We start from the raw sequence: 20,668 nt of genomic DNA, 5'->3' as shown, positions 1-20,668 counted from the left end.
TCTTCACATATTAATGTTAACTCCATAAAGTTTTGTTTTCTATTCTGTTTCCAAAGAAATGTTATGCATGTAAAAATTAAAAAACTTTTTAACATTTTTTTTTTTTTTATGCATAAAGTTATATTTTACAATGTAAATTGGATTTGGTCTGAAATGCAGGAACGTGACCTTATTCGAGTGCTTTCCACTTTATAAAGATCACTTCAGTTTTTATTTTTAAATGGGTATCATTTTCCTGATATTTCCATGGAAATAAACACTATATTAGCATTTCACAGATTAACAAACTTACTTGCATTTTCTTCTGTAAAAAATACATACTTAAGAAATAAGGAACACTAGTGAAATTGATTAGCCAGTTGAGGTTTTTTGGGTTTTTTTTTTTTTTTGCAGTTATACAGGCATGATACATTGAAATATTATGCAGTTATGCTTGTGACTTCTTGTTTTCAAGAACAGTAGTACAAGTCCATATTCCAGTCATAAATTTTCACTGTGGCCCATCAAGCCGTCATTCTCTGCAGGCAAAATTTCTGTTTGCCCGGAACAATCCCACTTAATGCTTTAAAAACGCTGAACCTAGTTACTATACAATGTAAAAATATTTTAACTATTAACATTAATTTACACATGTTACATACAATAAATTACACATTATTTAAAATTTCATGCTTAGATTATCTATTTTGGCCAATCCAGTGTGTTTTGAGGGTTCCTGGTGTTTGTAGTGTTTAAAATGCATTTTGTGCCAAATGGTTGAGATTTGGTTCGGTCGGTAGAGCTCTCATCTGGGGTGATTGGGTCATAGGATTGAACTAGTGCCACCGTTAATGGCTGTTTTATGTGCTGTCATGTCTGTGGGAAAGTTCATATAAAAGATTCTAATAGAAAAATGTTGCAGGTTTCTTCTGATGTCTTCATGTAGTTATGTTGGTAAAGGGGCGTTCTCATTATGCGATTAGTCACACCAACTTGTCACATCCGATCAAATTGCACTGTGAGAACACCTAAATCGGAACAACCTAAGTCTTATGTGCTCGCTTGATGAGCGGTCGGTTTGGGATCGATCCCCATCGGTGGGCCTATTGGGCTATTTCTTGTTCTAGCCAGTGCACTACGACTGGTATGTGTTATCCTGCCTGTGGGATGGTGATTATAAAAGATTGCTGGCTGCATTAGGTAAAATGTAGCGTGTTTCCGTTGATGACTGAGTCAGAATTACCAAATGTTTAACATCCAATAGCTGATGATTAATTAATCAGTGTGCTCTAGTGGTGTCGTTAAACAAAACTAACTTTTATCTTTATATGTTCCAAGTTTAGTAGGGCTGACAAATAACATGCGACAAGTTGGTGTGAATAATTGCATAATGAGAACGCCCCTTTAACAAAACAAACTTTTAACTTTATGACAGGTAAAAAATGTATGCACATTAACTTGATTTAATGACTTATATAAATTATAAGCTGAAATGATAAATCGTCATCATCCAGGCCCAGTTGAGCCAATTGACAAGAAGAAAGAGGCCAGGAAGGAGGTTCGAGCCCGGTACCTGATGGAGAAGTACGGCACCCGGTGGCAGCAGAAGATGTGGAAGACTCCAGCGATCCAGCTCAAGCTCAATCAGACCACGTGGCTGCAGCAGGCGATGTTTTCACCGTCATCGCGGTCCGCGCGTCAGACCGCGTGCAGCATCATCGAGGCCATCGCCAAGGTGCCCAGTCGCAGGAAGGAAGTGATGGACATGACTACACGGTTTTTTATTTTATTTATTTATTTATTTTTTTTTTTTTTTTTTTTTCAAGGTATTTTAGTGTTGTGCTTTCACCATTTGTGTATTGGTGCCTAGTCTGTATGGTTGAGGATTTGTTGATGTTTGAATAATGCCCTATGTTTTGTTCTTGTTGATGCCAAGTGTTTCATCCTGATAATTCTCTAGTTATGTGCCCATATACCCCAAAGGTTTCAGGCATGACCGTTCCAGGTCCAATCTCTGACATGGCCAGTGACCTGACCTGGGACAGACAGGATGCACTAGCAGTCATCTTAATAGGGACCATAAGTTTATTTACTTTCATCGGGCAATGTTTTCACTGATCCATTTGTCCATACAATTATGTGTGTTCAGGGCCCATGCTTATAAAACTTTTAGAGTCCAGACTCGGTGTCTAATGATGTCACACACGTTCAATTTGTATGGCGTTGCCATGATGTTCACATCTCAGACTCTGTTAGAGTCTCGTCTCAGACTATTAGAGTCTCAAGTGTAAACTCTAAACGTTTTATAAGCACTAGGCCTGGTCCTATAGGGTGTATACTACCAAATCAAATCCCATAGATGACAATAGTAACATATGTGGCTAAAACTCCTACCTGCAACGTATCAACCGACATAAACGCCACGGATATAAATACTACCACCCCTTACACTTAAAATGAATCAGAAAAAAATGGGGGTCAAGCTGCTCGTTTCTGAGATAACGGGTAGCGTCTATGACTACCCTAGTTTCGCACAAAATTCGAGTACTTTTTTTCACAGGTACCCCATACATGTTTCAAGCACAAGGCTACTTGACACATTGGTACTAGATGAAATAAAATTGCAATTTTTTTTTACCCAGATGAAACTATTATTTTTTACAACCAACACACTCACATTTATAACCAATCACAGGACTTGTGGTGTTCACTTCTCTATCAAAAGTTTGGTGCACCTCGCACTTTGACCCAGCCGGAAGTTATTTGGTTTAGTACTACCTATAAGTGTCTTCAAAACGTTGATATTTTGGTTTTTAACATATTGATTCCATTTGACTTATGTACAGTGTGTACTAGAATGTGTTTTTTGTGTGACTTTTGTAGTTGTTTGGACCTGGTTGGCAGTAGTGGTGAGTGTGCCAGCAACTTCCTCCGACTCTACAAGAATCTGCTGGCTCCTGATCAGTGGAAATACTACCTGGCCATCAAAGGGGTGCCGCTGCATCTCGGTGATCTCATTACAAAGGTAAACAAAAATATTGGTGCAGGTGCAACAACTATATGTAGTCCTTTTTTCATACTATGAAATTTCCTACAAATTATTTATTTCTGAGCCGATTGTTTTCTAAATTGGCACATAAAAATAGTATCTTTTTTTTTTTTTTTTTTTATGTCAAACTAATAATTTTGTTTCTTTTATTGAGAGAGAGAGAGAGAGAGAGAGAGAGAGAGAGAGAGAGAGAGAGAGAGAGAGAGAGAGAGAGAGAGAGAGAGAGAGAGAGAGAGTGTGTGAGTGTGAATGTGTGAGTGAATGTGTGAGTGAGTGTGAATGTGTGTGTGTGTGTATCTATATATATATATATATATATATATATATATATATATATATATATATATATATATATATATATATATATATATGAAAGAGAATATGAAAGAAATTTATGCTTATATTCTTCTTTTTTTCAATAGAAAAGCTTTTTGAGATGGTCAAAAGTTGTCTCTTGCACAATAAAACATGGCTTTTAGACTACTATCAGTGTTATTGTTTTCTCAATTTCAGGAAGTGGAATACATACAATACCTTGAGGAGATTACACTAAATTCTGACCTTGCCCAGGGCTTTGCACTGAAATCCTTAACAGGTATTGTATTCACCGTCTGTCAGAAAACTAACATAAGGTGGAAATATAGAGGAATTAGAGTATACCTTTTAAAGCTGCAGTGTGAAGAACGTGTTGAGTAGTGGGATATGGAATAAATCATCTGATCATGTGTTGAAGACTTCTTTAACTTTGACCAAACCAGTGGTACAACATGCTGGTCCTATACAAATAAATATTTTTTCTTCTAGTGCCAATGAATTGTATCTCAATGTGAGCAGCGTAATAGTCAGAAAACCATTTTTACGGTTGCAGCTGACCATCCACATTTGTGTGCCTCACAAGACAATAACTGTCAGAATAAGTTTTGTACAAGATTGCACAATATCAAGAGAAATTTTTAATTTAATTTTTGCATTAATAAAAGATGTTAATTTTCAAAAAGATGAGATAATTTCGGAGAAAAAAAATTTAATAGTACAAACAACCATATAATTTTTATTATTAGAAAAAGAGAGGTGATTTTTTAAATATTTATTTCATCAAATGTTTGTGATGTTTTTTTTTAAATACACATGGTTTCATGTTTATTCCTGCATTATATACAGTTGATTTAATATTTGTGTACAAAGTGTTCATGCTATTTTGCTTTATTTTCAGAGCTGCTGTCGTTGTTTGTGGACCAGGAAAATCTGAAACAGCACTACAAAAACAAGTTGGTTGGCTACATCTTGAATGGTTACCTCTCTCTCCGCAAGCTGGTGGTGCAGCGGACAAAACTGATCGACGAAACACAGGAGAAAATGCTTGAACTCTTGGAAGAATTAACAACTGGTAGGCTCAGTACATTAATATCTTTGATAGTGATATTTGACACAAATAATCGGAGTCACAAGGCTTAATTGCTATTTCTGATGTATCCATAATGTTATAGTAGATGAAAAGTATGTTTTTATGAAGTAGTTTATAAAAATCGGTCAAAAAAGCCTACTTAGGTGTAGCATCAAGAAGTATATATATAAAACAGTTGGGGAAGAACTAAATCTGTTTTGGCACTCCGCTGCATTATCACAACACAGAGTGGTAACAGTTTTGTTGTTTTCTTTGACTGTAAGCACAATAGCTGAATTAAAATGTAGTCTTTCCCCTACCTTGTCAAAAGATTTTACCTTTTTGTCCTGCCATATATTAAAAAAAAAAGATATATCTGTAAACATATACCATTTGTAATGTCAAAGGTTGCTTTTTATTAACCTCAACACATTCTCCGAACTGTCAAAACAAGAACCCTGAGTGTTGCCAAAAGCTTCGGACTAATCTCAGATCACATCAACAGATCATCAATAAGTTCTTGACCTATTGAAATGTGACATAGTACCTAAGTAAGCTGTCTTCACCGTTTTATGTATGTTCTTCCTATTGATATGTGATGTAAGTAGGTTTTCTTGACTGTTTTATGTCCACTTTTCCTATTAATATGTGATGTCACTGCTAAGACTGTGATCACTTGTATGTTGCAGGGACCGAGTCGGAAACGAAAGAGTTCATGTCTGTGTGTGTGCAAACTGTGAAGAAATATCCACTCGACGACTACAGATCCCCGGTGTTCATCTTCGAGAGACTCTGTAGCATCATTTACCCCGTAAGTTTTGTTATTCTTTGTTAATTTTATTACACCCTTTCCCTTCTCTCCTATGAGATCCATCTCTTAAAATCCTACAGCCAATGGCAGCACGGGCCAACATTCCACCATTGAGCTGCATCTCTGCAGTAAAGAGTTAAAGTTTGTTTTGTTTAATGATACCACTATCAGCTGTTGGATGTCAAACATTTGGTAATTCTGACATATAGTCTTAGAGAGGAAACCTGCTACATTTTTCCCCTAGTAGCAAGGGATCTTTTATATGCAGTATCCCACAGACGGGATAGCATGTTATACCATGGTCTTTGATATACCAGCCATTGGTACACTGGCTGGAGTGAGAAATAGCCCAGTGGGCTCACTGACAGGGATGATCCTAGACCGACCGCGCATCTATCAAGTGCTTTACCACAGGGCTACGTCCTGTCCCTCTACTGCAGTGCTCTAGCCAGTGCATCACCACTGATATAACAAAGGTCATGGTATGTGCTATCCTGTCAGGAATGGTGCATATAAAAGATCCCTTGCTACTAATGGAATTTTGTTTTTAGCGGGTTTCCTCTCTAAGACTATATGTAAAAAATTACTAAATGTTTGACATCCAATAGCCGATAATGAATAAATCAGTGTGCTCTACTGTGCAGAGATGCAGCTCAATGGTGGGATGTTGGCTCAAACTGCCATTGGCTGTATGATTTTAACATTTATTTTAAAACTGTACCTGTCTATTGTAAATGTATAAAAACGAACATTGACGGTAAATTGTTTGTATTTATTGCAGGAAGAGAACGATGTGAACGAGTTCTTCACCATTCTCGAGAAAGATCCGCAACAGGAGGACTTCCTGCAGGGAAGGATGCTGGGTAATCCGTACAGCTGTAACGAGCCGGGCATGGGACCCCTGATGAGGGACATCAAGAACAAGATCTGTCAAGGTAGCTGTTGTTGAAAATAATTTTCATATAAATCTTCTGCCTGAGAATTTACTACGTTGGTGGCCAAGTTAGAGTTTAAAATGGTGGTTGAGTTAGATTTTAAGATTGTGGCCAACTTAGATTTTATGATGGTGGGTGAGTTAGATTTTAATATGGTGGCTAAGCTAGATTTTAAGATGGTGGCTGGAATAAATATGCTTTCTAAATTATGCCTTTCTTCTTTACATTATATGTGTACCCCATTTTTCCTGGCAATTGACACTTTGTGTTTTTAAATTGTAAATCAATTATACAGTGATTGACATATTTATTTAGAGAGTCTGTACCATACTAAACTTTGCTCCATGATTGGAACATAACATCTCTTGGTGTTTATAAACAGAACAGAATGCAGAAGTAATGGATTTATGGACAGTCTAGTCTAGCTCAGTGGATAGAGTGCTCGCCTGAGGTGCGATGAGTTGTATGTTTGACTGCCCTTGAGAGTCCCATCAGGTTTATTCTCAAATGAGCTACATCTATATCAAAGGCTGTAGTATTTGTTGTCCAGTGTATTGGAAAGTGAATCCATAAAAAACACATCCCTTACTGTTATCCAGTAGGACTATGCAGTAGCCTATGCAGTTCAGCAAGTTTCCTCTCTGTCTGTTCAAGGTGTTAAAATTACCATATGTTAGACGCCAAATTGTCACAGCAGGCGAGACATAGCCCAGTGGTAAAACGTTCGCTTGATGCACGGTCGGTCTGAGATCAATCCCAGTTGGTGGGCCCATTGGGCCGTGGTATGTACTACCCTGTCTGTGGGATGGTGCATATAAAAGATCCCTTGCTACTAATCGAAAGAGTAGCCCATGAAGTGGCGACAGCATGTTTCCTCTCTCAATATCTGTGTGGTTCTTAACGATATGTCTGATGCCATATAACCATAGATAAAATGTGTTGGAGTGCGTTGTTAAATAAAACATTTTCCTTCCTTCCAAATAGTCACAGTTTAAAATATGCAGGTTTGTTCCTTTTCCACTGACCATGTCATTATGTATCTACAACATTTTGAAGACTCTAACATAACTTTCATTTTCATTTCAGACTGCGAGTTAGTAGCTCTTTTAGAAGACGATACAGGAATGGAGGTATGTAGTTTACAACTCTAAACCTATACTGGAAATTCACTCAGTTTGTGTAAGAATTGAAAATTGAAGGAAAATTTAACTGCTTCAAAGGATGACTTATAAACAGTGTTGACACTAAGTCTGTTACAAATAGAACTACACCTGGAAATAAAATGCTTAATATTTGTATTGCTATGTCTTGTGTTTTTATAAATATTGACATCAAGACAGTGCGGCGATATCAAGTAAGTCATCATCCTCTCGTTGGTTTGGTAAATTTGTTATCCATCATTCAGAATTGTGTTGCTTCTTTAATACATCATAATGCATCAAATTAATAAAAAGGAAAGATAATACAAATACTAAAATGTGTTGTATAGGATTGTGATTTTGACAAAATGAATTTACACCCTTACTAACAGACGAGTCTAATTTTCTAGTGTCAATGCATGGTTTTCGATTTGTCGTAAAACCTATTTTTGTTTTTGTTTCTAGCTATTGGTGAACAAGAAGATCATAAGCCTGGATTTGCCAGTTAAAGAAGTGTACAAGAAAGTCTGGCTGCCCGAACATGGAGAGGTCAGTGTTTTAGTATACACAAGGTCAACAAGTAATACAAATTAATATTCTGTAATTGCGAGGCCATCGCTAGAAAACATTTAGTTTGTTGTAATTCAAGACACAGTATCAGGAGTGGGTCATACTTGTGTAATTTTGTGTCCTGACCATACTAAATTAGTTATAATTAATTTTTCTTTTAATGTAAAATTTAAAAAATGAGTTAGAATACTTTTTGTGTTAGGATTACATTTTCACTCCCAAGTTTACAGTAGAATGTGATTAGGAATTGGTGAAATTTTACACCTGGAATCCTGAAGAATGGATGTATTACCTTCTGATCTGTATTGGGAGTCGGACTTGAATACATATTGTGTCCAATTCCTGCTGAAACATTGTAAACTTGCATGTCAAAATAATATAAATAATTAACGTTGTTGCAGATAATAGATTGTAAAGAGTGGACATTGTTAGTAACATTATATAGATGAGGTATGTGTTGTCCTGTCTATGGAAACGAGTATATAAAAGTTCCTTTACTGCCAATTGAGTAGTATTTGTCATTAAGACTAAAAAATCAGTATTACTGGATTTTATTAAACAGGACGGGACGTAGCCCAATAGTAAAGTGCTCGCTTGATGCGCGGTCGGTCTAAGATTGATCCCCTTTTGTGGGCTCATTTGGCTATTTCTCGTTCCAGCCAGTGCACCACTACTGGTATATCAAAGGCCATGGTATGTAATCTCCTGTCTGTGGAATGGTACACATAAAAGATCCCTTGCTACTTAATGAAAAATGTAGCGGTTTAACTCTCCAAGTCTATGTAAGAATTACAAAAATTTTGACATCCAGTAGCCGATGATTAATAAATTAATGTTCTCTAATGGTGTTGTTAAACAAAACAAACTTTAACTTAATTAAACAGATATTTCAATGATTTTTACAATTTAATTAAAATTAGCTCCACTATTACATGTGGATCTAACACCAGGGAGCTCATGTCCACCAATCAAAACCTTACTTGCAGAATCCTGCCAGTGATTTAAAACTAACACTGCGTAGTCCCCAATGTCCAGGTAACATTTCGTCTGTAAATAATAATTTAAATATTGACCAATCACACTTCGCCTTTTATAACGTTATTTGGGAGCATACAAATTCTAAAAATATCGGGCGAGTCTATTTTAGTGGCCGCAGTACAGCGAACCATATCAATACGTACGGAGTGGGTTATCAGTCTTCAATTTTACATTAAAAATTATTTATTTATTAAAAAAAACAACTAAATCAGTCTTCAGTTTTACATTACAAATTATTTATTTTATAAAATAAAACATGTTTTAAGGCATTCGTAATTCACACGAAACATGTCATATACCCTCAGGATAATTCGGAATGTTTTCAAATTACTTTTAATCACTGGCAGGATTCTGCAAGTAAGGTTTTGATTGGTGGACATGAGCTCCAACTGGCTGGTGTTAGATCCACATGTAATAGTGGAGCTAATTTTAATTAGATTGTGATTTTTATTGATGTTTTCCCATGTTGTTTTCCAGGGTGAGCCAATGCCCATCACGTACAGGATGAGAGGTCTGCTTGGTGATGCTACGGAGGACATGGTTAACTCGTTCGACTCAAAGTCAGGTCAGTGGGCGTGATGTCTAGTAATTAGCTGTCAGATGGAACCGTAAATAAAATATGCTTGTGTTACTGGGATTTTTTTCTATAGCACTTTAGACCAATGATACATACCTAGGAAGAATCCTTCTCTGACCCTTTTTATTTTGTAAGCTATTAATGTCGACATTTTCCATGGATCCATAACTCCGCTCCCCTCCTCCCAAAGAATTATTGTGCTAGACTAATGGTTTACACCTAATAGCTGCTGATTAGAGCAATATGTTGTTAAACTAAGATTCCTTTCAGACCAGGAATTGAATGCTAAAATTGTTCTATATTTTACAGAGGAAGACATTGATAAAGAGGAGGTTTTCAAGATGGGGCTCGTACTAAAGGACTGCGGAGGACTACATATTATGCTGGAAAGGTAGTTTTTGTAAATGAGTATAATATAGTCAGACCCACACATTATCAGAAAGTCAGACATTCAAAATCATTTCAGCAAGATGTATTCACACTTAAATTAACTATATGATACCCACTGGAACAGACTTCTGTAATAAGTTACAAGTGTTAAACTTTCTCATATCTCAGTTAAAGTTTTAGTATTTACACATAACCATTATCTACAGTATGGAAGCTAGTCAATACAGAATAGCTGAGATGATACCAATTGCTGCAAAAACTATTTGCAGTATTGGTGTTCAAATAGAAGTTGAGTGATCTATTTTCTGTAAACCTGTTCGCAGCATCATCAACTTAATAATGTTATGGATGTGATGGCACACTGAGTGCCACTATTACTTTGACATCACGAAAAAAGGCTCAGTCCACGATGTCATTCCAGCGCAGAACCGAAAAGTTTAAATATAACATTAAGAAAATTGTTTCACAAAGAATAGCACAGAATTATTATTATTATTATATATATTAACTTCGAGTTCCATTGTTTGACCGTTTTTGGGGTGTTTTTTTAGATTGTCATCGATCAAGGATCTTGTTCTTGGTAAACAACTGATGGTGGTCTTACTGAAGCTGTTCGGGTTTGCAGTCAATGTGAAGGTCAACAGACAGGAGCTCATCAAGCCAGAGATGGACACAATCAACATTATGCTGGGTGCTCTCAATCTGGTACAGTCGCTTTGTTTTTAAAATCACAACATACATAAACATTTAGACAATTCATTCTAGCTTTTCTTTTTCATTTAGCTGGATTTCTGTTTTAAAAATATAAAATGTTAATGCAAGGTTAATCCTACTGTGAGAAAATACTCACTGTAGATATATAGATTATATTGCATGAGCGGGAGTTCCATACGGAATTTATGAAACGAGTTTGGGGATTTTTTATTCCCTGAACGAGAGCTAGGTGTATAAAACAATTTCCAAACGAGTTTCATAAATTTTTGTAGGTTATAATTTATTTATTATACACAAAGTGTGTTTTATAACAAACGTTAAATATAATTGTAATTGCTTCACAATCAAGGTTAATAACATTCAGTCATGTCAATTAGTGATGCTGAATGATGCCAATATGATAGCTGTGACAGTCGCAAGCTTGCAGCTACTATAGCAACTCTAGTTACATCAGATGTGCGCTGTAACAGTTTTCAATGTATTATTATAGCCCATGCCATAAAGATACATTGGGAAAATATGATATTTATGTAACCATAGATGATATGGGTAATAAAATAGGAATACTGCTAGTTGCCTGTTCAGATATGTTTCAAGTTTAAAGTAAATATTGTTCAACAACAAACAAGTGTGTACATACATTGTGCCAAAAATAATCGCGCCCAAAATAATCGCGCCCAAATTAAGTACAAACATGCTGACCTCAAAATATTTCACATAAAACCACTAAAATGTTAAGTTTTATTTAGATTAAAATAACTTTAAATGCATTTCTGAATATTGACAAATCTACAGCAGTTGTTCATGACAGTACGGAGCTAAACCGACCTTCCTGCACTCGGGGGGGGAAAAGACAAAAGGTCCTCATTGTACCTAAATTAGTGAGATCTAAAGCCTTGGCAACCCTAATCATAGGGCCAATCTCAGTACAAGACAGTCAATAATAAAATGTTCAGATTTTTTGTTTATAACCCACTTTCATCTCTTTTTATTACATATATGTTTATGATGTTTATACCGACTTTATTATTTGAGTTTACTATTATTTTTCACTGTCTAAAATGGGCCATAATATTGTATGTTACAGGCTCTGTGGACGGAACAGGAAGGAGGTACGAGTGCTGCCAAGGGGCAGACAATCACGGAGCAGATTCTTCAGATTATGGAGGTTATACTACTGGAAGCGAGTCAGCAACCTCCTCAGCAGTACACTGTAAGTACACCGTTGCATTTAGTTCACTTCCATATTTAGTCCACAACCTCCTCAACAGTACACTGTATGTACTCTGTCACATTTCGTTTACTTCCATATTTAATCAGCAACCTCTTCAACAGTACACTGAAAGTATGTCGCATTTAGTTGACTTCCATATTTAAAATTTCATTAAGCACCATATTACTGACAGTTAATTGCACTAGACATTGATGTCTGGATAAGAATTTCTTCTACAGGGTTTGAGCTGTCATTTACTAGATTGCCAAATTTTTATTGTGGTGATAATATATTTCATTATTAAAGCATCAAAAAATCATTTAATTATTATTTTTGTTTTAAATACAGTTCTTCTCAGAGCCATAATTTTATAAAATTTTGTTTGGTGTACTTAAACTTAAATTTGGCTACAGATTTTCAAATCAGATTTGTCAAATTGCTTAAAGTTTTGGAAAGTTAAACCCTGCTTCTAAATTAAATAACATTCTGTTTTCTTCATTTTGCCATTTGTTAACCTGCTTTCTGTTTGTCTTGTTTTCAGGAGTTCAGCAAGCGGTGTGGCGACAAGGACCAGCTGATGATGTTACTGGAGCGTATCAACAGTCCCGTCGTCCGTAACAACACCAGCATCCTGCAGGCGCTGATGCGTCTGCTGCCATTCCTGGCATTCGGGGAGGACGACAAGATGATAGCTCTTCTCAATCACTTCAAGCCGTACTTGAACTTTGACCAGTAAGTAGTGGCTTTACTCATATTATTATTAAGTCGGTGTTTGACGTCGGGCTGGAATCCAGCTCAGTCAGTATAGTGCTCATCTGAGGGTGCTTAGGTCATAGGATCAAAGCCTCTTGGTGTACCAATTTCATATAAATCCATATGAAAGATACCTTGCTGCTTTGTCAGTAGGAGTAGCCTATGTGGTGGTAGTAGGTTTTCTGGTGCTGTTAAACAAATATTCCTTTCCTTTTCTTTCCTTTCTTCTCTGAATGTCTCCTTGAACTAATTCACTAAAGCATATTATTTTTGACCTAATTTTGTTGTTAAAAACAGGAGTGGAACGAAGTCTTTTGTACACTGGACCAAGTACAGTATAAATAAAATAACTGGATGTTACGCACCAAACAGTCGTAGTTTAAAATGTACTGATGTGTTACTAAATAAAACCTACATTACTTGTCTGTGTTTTCATTGTTTTCACTGTTGACATGTGTATTATATTTAAATGTTTGTTTTTCTAGGTTTGACTTGGAGAGTAATCAGGATGAACAGGTTCACTTAAACTGTTTCTGTGTCGTGGCATCTGCAATTGAGGTGAGTGACACACCAGTAGATCACATCTTATTTAAACGGTGAAACATCAGATTGGCAGTCTTTGAGCTGCCGTTTTATTGTCAAAGGAAAACAAGTATTTAAAGATGAAATGGCACTATCCAGGACAGAATACATATATATGTCTATATTCATCCTAAAAGAGAAAACATTCTAAGACTAACTCATTTTGTTATTATTTACACAGTTAAATGTATGAAGCAGTTTATTATCTGCTGCAGTTTATTATCTGCTGCAGTTTATTATCTGCTGCAGTTTATTATCTGCTGCAAGACTTGTTAAAACAATGCTTTCAAAAGAATGTCATCTTGTTTGATCATTTATGACTGCTATCATTTCAGTATATATTTTTTGATGACAGAATACGTTTCATTATTTAGATTTCTAGTGTCCTTTGTTGTTTGTGTGACATCTTAGACATCTACCTTTTCAGAGCAATGCTAATGGCATACGGCTGAAGAATGTGATTTTGGAGCACGGAATAGTACAGAAATCTGTCGACTACATCCTCACTCACTCCCCTCCTATCAAGACATTGCTGGCGTAAGCTGACCACTTTCAATTCTGTACACGTCCTGTCTGAATAGTTTCTTGTGTAATTAAACCCAGTATCATTTTATTGTGTAATTGCTGTTTGTATTAGATAGGTAACTAGTTTAACATGCTCATATATCACTAGGGTTTTGAACACGCCCATCCCGAGTCCGACATCCGATATGATGTTTATATTGATAAAACTCCCAGCAGAAGATAATGGGATTGGTTGCTCACCTATTAAAACCACCAGTAGTGCTCAACTGATATATCAAGGTCTGTGGTATGTTTTGCTGTCAGGTCGTAGCCCAGTGGTAAAGCACTTGCTTGATGCACGGTCGGTTTGGGATCGATCCCCGTCGGTGGGCCCATTGGGCTATTTCTCGTTACAGCCAGTGCACCACGACTGGTACATCAAAGGCTATCTTTGGGATGGTGCATATAAAAGATCCCTTGCTGCTAATCGAAAAGAGTATCCAATGAAGTGGTGACAACAGGTTTCCTCTCCCAATATCTGTGTGGTCCTTAACCATATGTCTGACGCCATATAACCGTAAATAAAATGTGTTGAGTGCATCGTTAAATAAACCATTTCCTTCCTGGTTTTGCTGTCTGCAGTACAGTGTGTTATAAAATTCCCACTGTGGCTAATTTACAAGAGTAGCCTATGTGTTGAAGTGAGATTCTTCTTGAATGCTGACTGAGTCGCACAATTCACAGATTGATACAGCCTTTCTGCTGGCTTGCCGCTCAACCTTCCTTTCTTTAATTTCCAATTTAATAAATAAATATCAAGCATGTCACTAGTAAGGTATCATTACTACTAAGTTCTGGTGGACACTAGATCCTTTGACTGAAAATTGTATCTTGTGATTACAAACAATTTTATGTCTTTGTTATTAGTTTTTATGAGACGCTGGATTGTGTTCCAAAGTTTAATATACTTACATGTGATATTTATATTTTTTCACTGCTCTTTATACTGTTTTATTTTAACTTTTGAATTTTTATATTGATGTTGATCATCATTCATTCATATATTTATCTTTGTTTGACACCCAATAGCTGATGTCTTTTTTGTACTGGGGTGTTGTTAAACATTCCTTCCTTCCTTCCTTCCTTCCTTCCTTCCTTCCTTCATCCCTCCATCCTTCCCTCCCTCCTTAATTAATTTATTCCTTCATTCATCCATCCATTCGTCTGTTCATTCATTCAGTCATTCATCCATTCATCATTCATTCATTCATCATTCATTCATTCATTCATTCATTCATTCATTCATTCTTTGTTATTACAGAACTGATTCTGAAGTGTGGAAAGAGTTTATTGGGAAGCCATCACTTACATTTGTGCTTCGTCTTCTCACAGGATTGTGCACAAAACACACTGCAACACAGGTTCAAAATGCTTTTCATTTTTAAAACCAAATACATATGCCTTGCATACATTCTTTGGCAAATGTGGTGCTGTTAGCAATATTTATACCAAAGCAGCATTCAGTTCATTCCTTTTGTCTTGAGTGCTCTTTAATAATTGACTGGTCCTGTCTTGTCATATTCATTTAACTTTAGTGCAATAACCAGGTTGGCGATAGTCATAAATTATAATGAACACATGCATCAATTAAATGGAAGTAAACAATCAGCTGTCTTTATAGTGGTATCTAGACACTACTTTTAACCCAGGTTATTTATCCCTTATCAGGAAAGTGGAAGTAAAGTCAACTCTGGTAAAAGTGAAGTCTGACCCCGGTATGATTGCAGAGGTAAAATAATCCAGGTTAAATTTTAGCTCAGCAATGTAGCTTAATTTTTTCACTGTGTTAAGGCGTTATCTAATGTGTTTAGAATCTTTTTCTTCTTTTCTGGAAGGGGGTGATGATATATGATACTAGAGATGAAGATTTCATCTCCTGAAATGATTTGTTGATCTAGAGGTTTATACAGCTTGTGTATTTAATGTGTTTGTGTGTCTCGTACAGGACCTGATTGCAAACAACTGTATATCAATACTTCACAAGCTGGAGCAGGTGTCGTCCGACAAGAACGTTGGAACCTTATCGGAGAACCTACTGGATGCTCTCAAAGGAAACGAATCTGCAGCTCAAAAGGTTTATTTTGGATTCTTTGAACCTTTGTTAAAAGAAATTCATCTGGTTTATTAAATCATTAACAAACAAAACCATCCGGTTTCAGCCAAAGACTATAATAATCGTTAACTGAATACTTTATGTAATGTTAACCAAAGACTTTTGATATGTATATATGTTTTCGCTTTTTTTTTCTGCATTCCAGCTAGTGTCAAAATAAATAGAAAAATACTTTCCTGTCAAACCGGAGTAACCTTTGTCTATTTTGTGTTCCTGCTTAATCTCTGATAATAAATAATGTCACCAATACCAAATGTTTGACACCCGATAGTTGCAGATTGGCAAAACACATCTAGTGATGGAACAAAATGTATTCTAAATATACTTTTCATGATATATTTTGGACAAATTTTCTTCTTGCAGATTGAAGAAATCCGTGATCAGACGAAGGCAGAAAAGAAACGTTTGGCTATGGCTGTACGGAAGAAGCAGCTGGGCGCTTTGGGAATGACGGTGAGTTGTCTCATGCTGTCTTGTATTAATAGGGAAAATATGAAGAATGTTGGGAATTGAAATAAAATTTTACAATATTAAATGATATTTAAAAAAGCAACAAGAAAAGAAAAAACTATCAGTCCTTCATATGTTTAGTTGAAACATTTAATAGTTACCGACATGTTTTTATTCATTATGATGCTATCGATGATGGTGATAACTTAATTTGCTGGAGTGGGGATGGTGATGCAGGTCAGTGGTAAATTACTCACGAGATGAATCAGTAGAATTGATTTGCTTTCAATAGACCTGTTGTTTATCTTGCACACCCCTCTTCCCCCCCTCCCCCTCATTCCAACAAATGTCCCATGACTGGTTTATCAAATGCATGGTATGTACGAGACCCAAATCTAGCCAGTGAAATAACACACTTTGTTAGCAAAAAATCAGCTGTTCCAGCCCTGTACATGAACTTTTCCACCTAGGAGCCAGACAGCGCCTACTTGTATTATTATGTAAAAAAATACCAAATGTTTTACGTCCAATAGCCGATGATTAATAAATCAATGTGCTCTAGTAGTGTCGTTAAACAAAACAAACTATAACTTTTTACAAAAAAAATATGTTAAATGTGTCACTAAATAGAACATTTCTTTCTTTGTAGACCAATGAGAAGGGGCAGGTAACTGTGAAGAGCTCTGTTTTGAAACAGATGGAGGAACTCAAAGAGGAGACCGGTCTAACTTGCTGTATATGCAGGGAAGGTTACCGCTACCAGCCACAGAAGGTAAACAGAACATCTTCAGAACTCATCGATCATTAATTATTAGTATCTTCTATTTCTTCACTCATCTTAGATATGATTTATTCTCATGTTAATATACACACTATAAAGTTGTTTTTGGTATTCAGACTATTAAATTGTGCTTGGACAGGTTGCCCAATGGCAATGTGTTCACCTGATGCACAGTCTTTCTTGGATTGATCCCCTTTGTTGGGCCTATTGAGCTATTTCTCGTTCTAGCCAGTACACTACAACTGGTATATCAAAAGCTGTGGTATGTGCTACCCTGTCTGGGATCAGATCCCTTGCTACTAATGGAAAAATGTAGCAGGTTTTCTGTCTAAAACTTTGTTAAAATTATCAAATATTTGACATCCAGTAGCCGATGATTAATAAATCGATGTGGTTTGGTGAACAAAACAAAATTTAACTCTTTTTTTTGTGTGTGTGTGTCTATTAAAGTTGATGGTTGTTTTTACTGTTGATTATACGTATAGTATGTGTGCATAATTTCAATGATGTAAAATAGTGAATTGTTGAATTATGTAGCTATATTTCACTCTGTCATCTAATTGCTGTTTAAACTTTAGGTCTTGATACCTATTAATACTAATGTTCTGATCATTTAACTTTAATACATTTGGACAGGTCCTTGCTGTTTACACATTCACAAGACGAACAAATCTGGATGATTTTGAGAACAAATCTCGGAAAACTGTTGGCTACACGACGGTGTCGCACTTCAACGTCATCCATGTTGACTGCCATGCTGCTGCCGTCAGGTATGAAGTAACTTCTCCCCTTGTAGCATGTTCATTAAGTTAATATTAGGTGCTCTGGTTCTGAATATCTTCAGTTTTGTTGTTTTATAGGAATTAGTTTTCACTGCCACCTTTTTTTTTCTTCTAAATTTGTGACAGTTATGCATTCAGAATATTTTTCAAATAACAACAGAAAGAAAGAAACAAAAAAAGCATTCTTAAAATTATTCTTAGGTTTCATCTCTGTCCTGTTCATCTATCTGTCTGTCCCACATATTGTTTTCTGAATGGGTTTTTTCACAGTGACTTGATACATTGAGCTGACATTTTATGTATAGCTTTATCATACACTATTACAGATCAAGGTTTGACTTTCATTGAAATTTACCCATTTTCACACTGTTATGGCCCTTGAATTTAGGAGATACGAACAAATTTTGTGCCTGATAGGGGATATATATTGCTTTAACAGTACTCAGAATGCCTGTTTATATAACTTTTATCATTTAGTCATTGTATTACTACCAAATTCTGAGTTCTATAATATATAATCTTCATCATTCATTTGTTCTTTGTAAAGGCACGCCCGTGGTCGAGAGGAGTGGGAGAGTGCTGCCCTGCAGAACGCCAACACCAAGTGTAATGGGTTGCTCCCACTGTGGGGGCCACAGGTGCAGGAATCGGTCTTTGCAACATGCTTGGCCAGGTGAGATCTCGGTGGACAGTGTCCGGCTGTTTCAGAATTGATCACATGGTGTAGGGGGTGGGATGGTGGGAGGGATGTAGCCCAGTGGTAAAGTGCTCGTTTGATGCATGGTCGGCTTGGGATCGATCCCCATTGGTGGGCTCATTAGGCTATTTCTCGTTCCAGCCAGTACACCATGACTGGTATATCAAAGGCTGTGGTATGTGCTATCATGTCTGTGGGATGGTGCATATAAAAGATCGTTTGCTGCATTAGAAAAAGTATAGTGGGATTCCTCTGATGACTACGAGTCAGAATTACCAAATGTTTGGCATCAAATAGCCGATGATTAATTAATCAATGTGCTCCAGTGATTTCGTTAAACAAAACAAACTATATACCGTATAACCGGAAATTTTCGTGGTTTGGGGTATAAAAGCATTTCAAGGTTTCTTATTTTCGTCGTTTGCCAAATCTAAATTGAAAGTGATTTTATTTTCGAGTTTTAGCAAGTCTAGTTGCAAGTATACTTGTTATTGTTGATTAAAGTTTCACCTCGGCTGCCAGTTGTGCGATACCACCGATGTGTAATGTTAAACAATAGAACACTCAGCTGTAGCCTAATTGGCCACTGTTAAATATTTTAGATAGAATTTGTTGATGTTTTCAAATATTTTCAAGGATTTATATTTTCAATGCTGACTACTTAGCCTCGAAACCCACAAAAATAAAAATCCTCTAAAATTTCCGGTTATATGGTATATGGTGTAGGAGAGGGGCCATAGTCATTTGTAATTATTTGTTTTGCCTGGTTGATCTGCCGCATGCTTTACCATATACATACTTAGTTTAAACAAAATTTTATTTTGTGGGTGGTGGGTATATAAAAAATACCTTTCAGCTTTTGGCTTGTGATCCATGAGGAGTAACTTTACTTAATTGAGCATTAAAAAAGGTTCAGAAGCTCATTAATGACAAATTTTAGCAAACGCTCATTATACATAGTTTACAATAGTATTTTGACAACTGGGATAAGTGAATTATTGTAACAATTTCTCCCAACTTTTGAAAGAAAAATTAGGATAAGAAAAATATGTGTCTGTCATGTCTGTAATAGAATTAAATTGTAATTTTATAGAGATTATTGTTTATATTTATTTTTCCACTCTCAGTCACCATATTTTGTTTAAATTTTTTTATTTTTTTTTAAATAATAGATCATGTTGTTTTTTAGTTCAAAAAAAAATTCTCTTTGTCCAATACATTTTGTGCTACATTTAGGTCTTGTTATTGTATTTTTTTATTTCTCTTTTCAGACATAACAACTATCTGCAGGAGTGTACAGGAGTGCGTGACCCAAGTCACCTGTACACAGTTCATGACATCAAAATGTTACTGATGCGTTTTGCCAACGAGAAATCGTTTAGTGATGAAAGCGGTGGTGGGGGGCGACAAAGCAACATGTATGTGCTGCCCTACATGATACACATGGCCCTGTATGTCATCAACACGTAAGTTTTTATTGAAACATATTTTATTGCATATAATGTACAAATGGATTGGACACTTGTTGTCCAACTTATGAGGCCCTCTCCAAATAACATACAATAATGAAAATATGACCGTAACGGCGACTACAACTATTACAAGAATATACAAGAAATTAAATATTCAAAGAGAAAGCATGTAAGCATGTAACACAGAACCCTTCATGTTCATGTGCTCACAAGTTGGCTACAGGGATGTAGTTGGTGTAATAAAGAACGATAAAAGCCACAAATATGGTACATAAATCTTTGTCAGTGTTTTTTGTTTGGTCGTTTCTTTCGTCCTTGTTTTTGTTTTGTTTTTATTGAACATTATTGTTTTGTTTCTGATGTGCAAGAAGGTGAATGTTTTATTTATATGGCAGCTGTGTCTCTTGGTGGAACATAAGGTCATCTTTCTTAAAAATAATGTACCGGTCTCAGTGGCAGCAGTGGTTACGCCATTGGACTACAGGCTGGTGGGTACTGGGTTTGGATCCCAGTCGAGGCATGGGATTTTTAATCCAGATACCCGACTCCAAACCCTGAGTGAGTGCTCCACAAGGCTCAATGGGTAGGTGTAAACCACTTGCACCGACCAGTGATCCATAACTGGTTTAACAAAGGCCATGGTTTGTGATATCCTGCCTGTGGGAAGTGCAAATA

At 36.2% G+C, this 20,668-nt stretch overlaps 1 protein-coding gene across 1 annotated transcript in view; it reads left to right on the top strand.

The window, feature by feature from the left end:
- Positions 1-20,668, top strand: part of LOC121383591 (E3 ubiquitin-protein ligase UBR4-like) — a 129,182-nt gene that overhangs the window by 94,834 nt on the left and 13,680 nt on the right. Inside the window, exons 94-115 of the mRNA XM_041513681.1 lie at positions 1,494-1,755; positions 2,863-3,004; positions 3,542-3,623; positions 4,242-4,415; positions 5,102-5,223; positions 6,005-6,158; positions 7,245-7,288; positions 7,763-7,846; positions 9,383-9,470; positions 9,792-9,873; positions 10,424-10,577; positions 11,674-11,799; positions 12,341-12,531; positions 13,038-13,110; positions 13,562-13,671; positions 14,960-15,059; positions 15,644-15,772; positions 16,175-16,264; positions 16,911-17,033; positions 17,679-17,812; positions 18,372-18,497; positions 19,793-19,987. Coding sequence (XP_041369615.1) covers positions 1,494-1,755; positions 2,863-3,004; positions 3,542-3,623; positions 4,242-4,415; positions 5,102-5,223; positions 6,005-6,158; positions 7,245-7,288; positions 7,763-7,846; positions 9,383-9,470; positions 9,792-9,873; positions 10,424-10,577; positions 11,674-11,799; positions 12,341-12,531; positions 13,038-13,110; positions 13,562-13,671; positions 14,960-15,059; positions 15,644-15,772; positions 16,175-16,264; positions 16,911-17,033; positions 17,679-17,812; positions 18,372-18,497; positions 19,793-19,987 — 2,785 coding nt within the window. The remainder of the gene's footprint in view (positions 1-1,493; positions 1,756-2,862; positions 3,005-3,541; positions 3,624-4,241; positions 4,416-5,101; positions 5,224-6,004; positions 6,159-7,244; positions 7,289-7,762; positions 7,847-9,382; positions 9,471-9,791; positions 9,874-10,423; positions 10,578-11,673; positions 11,800-12,340; positions 12,532-13,037; positions 13,111-13,561; positions 13,672-14,959; positions 15,060-15,643; positions 15,773-16,174; positions 16,265-16,910; positions 17,034-17,678; positions 17,813-18,371; positions 18,498-19,792; positions 19,988-20,668) is intronic.

Source organism: Gigantopelta aegis, chromosome 10 (genome assembly GCF_016097555.1).
Source record: "Gigantopelta aegis isolate Gae_Host chromosome 10, Gae_host_genome, whole genome shotgun sequence".
NCBI lineage: Eukaryota > Metazoa > Mollusca > Gastropoda > Neomphalida > Peltospiridae > Gigantopelta > Gigantopelta aegis.
The sequence above is the reverse complement of the archived record's forward strand: the minus strand, read 5'-3'. Positions and strand labels throughout refer to the sequence as shown.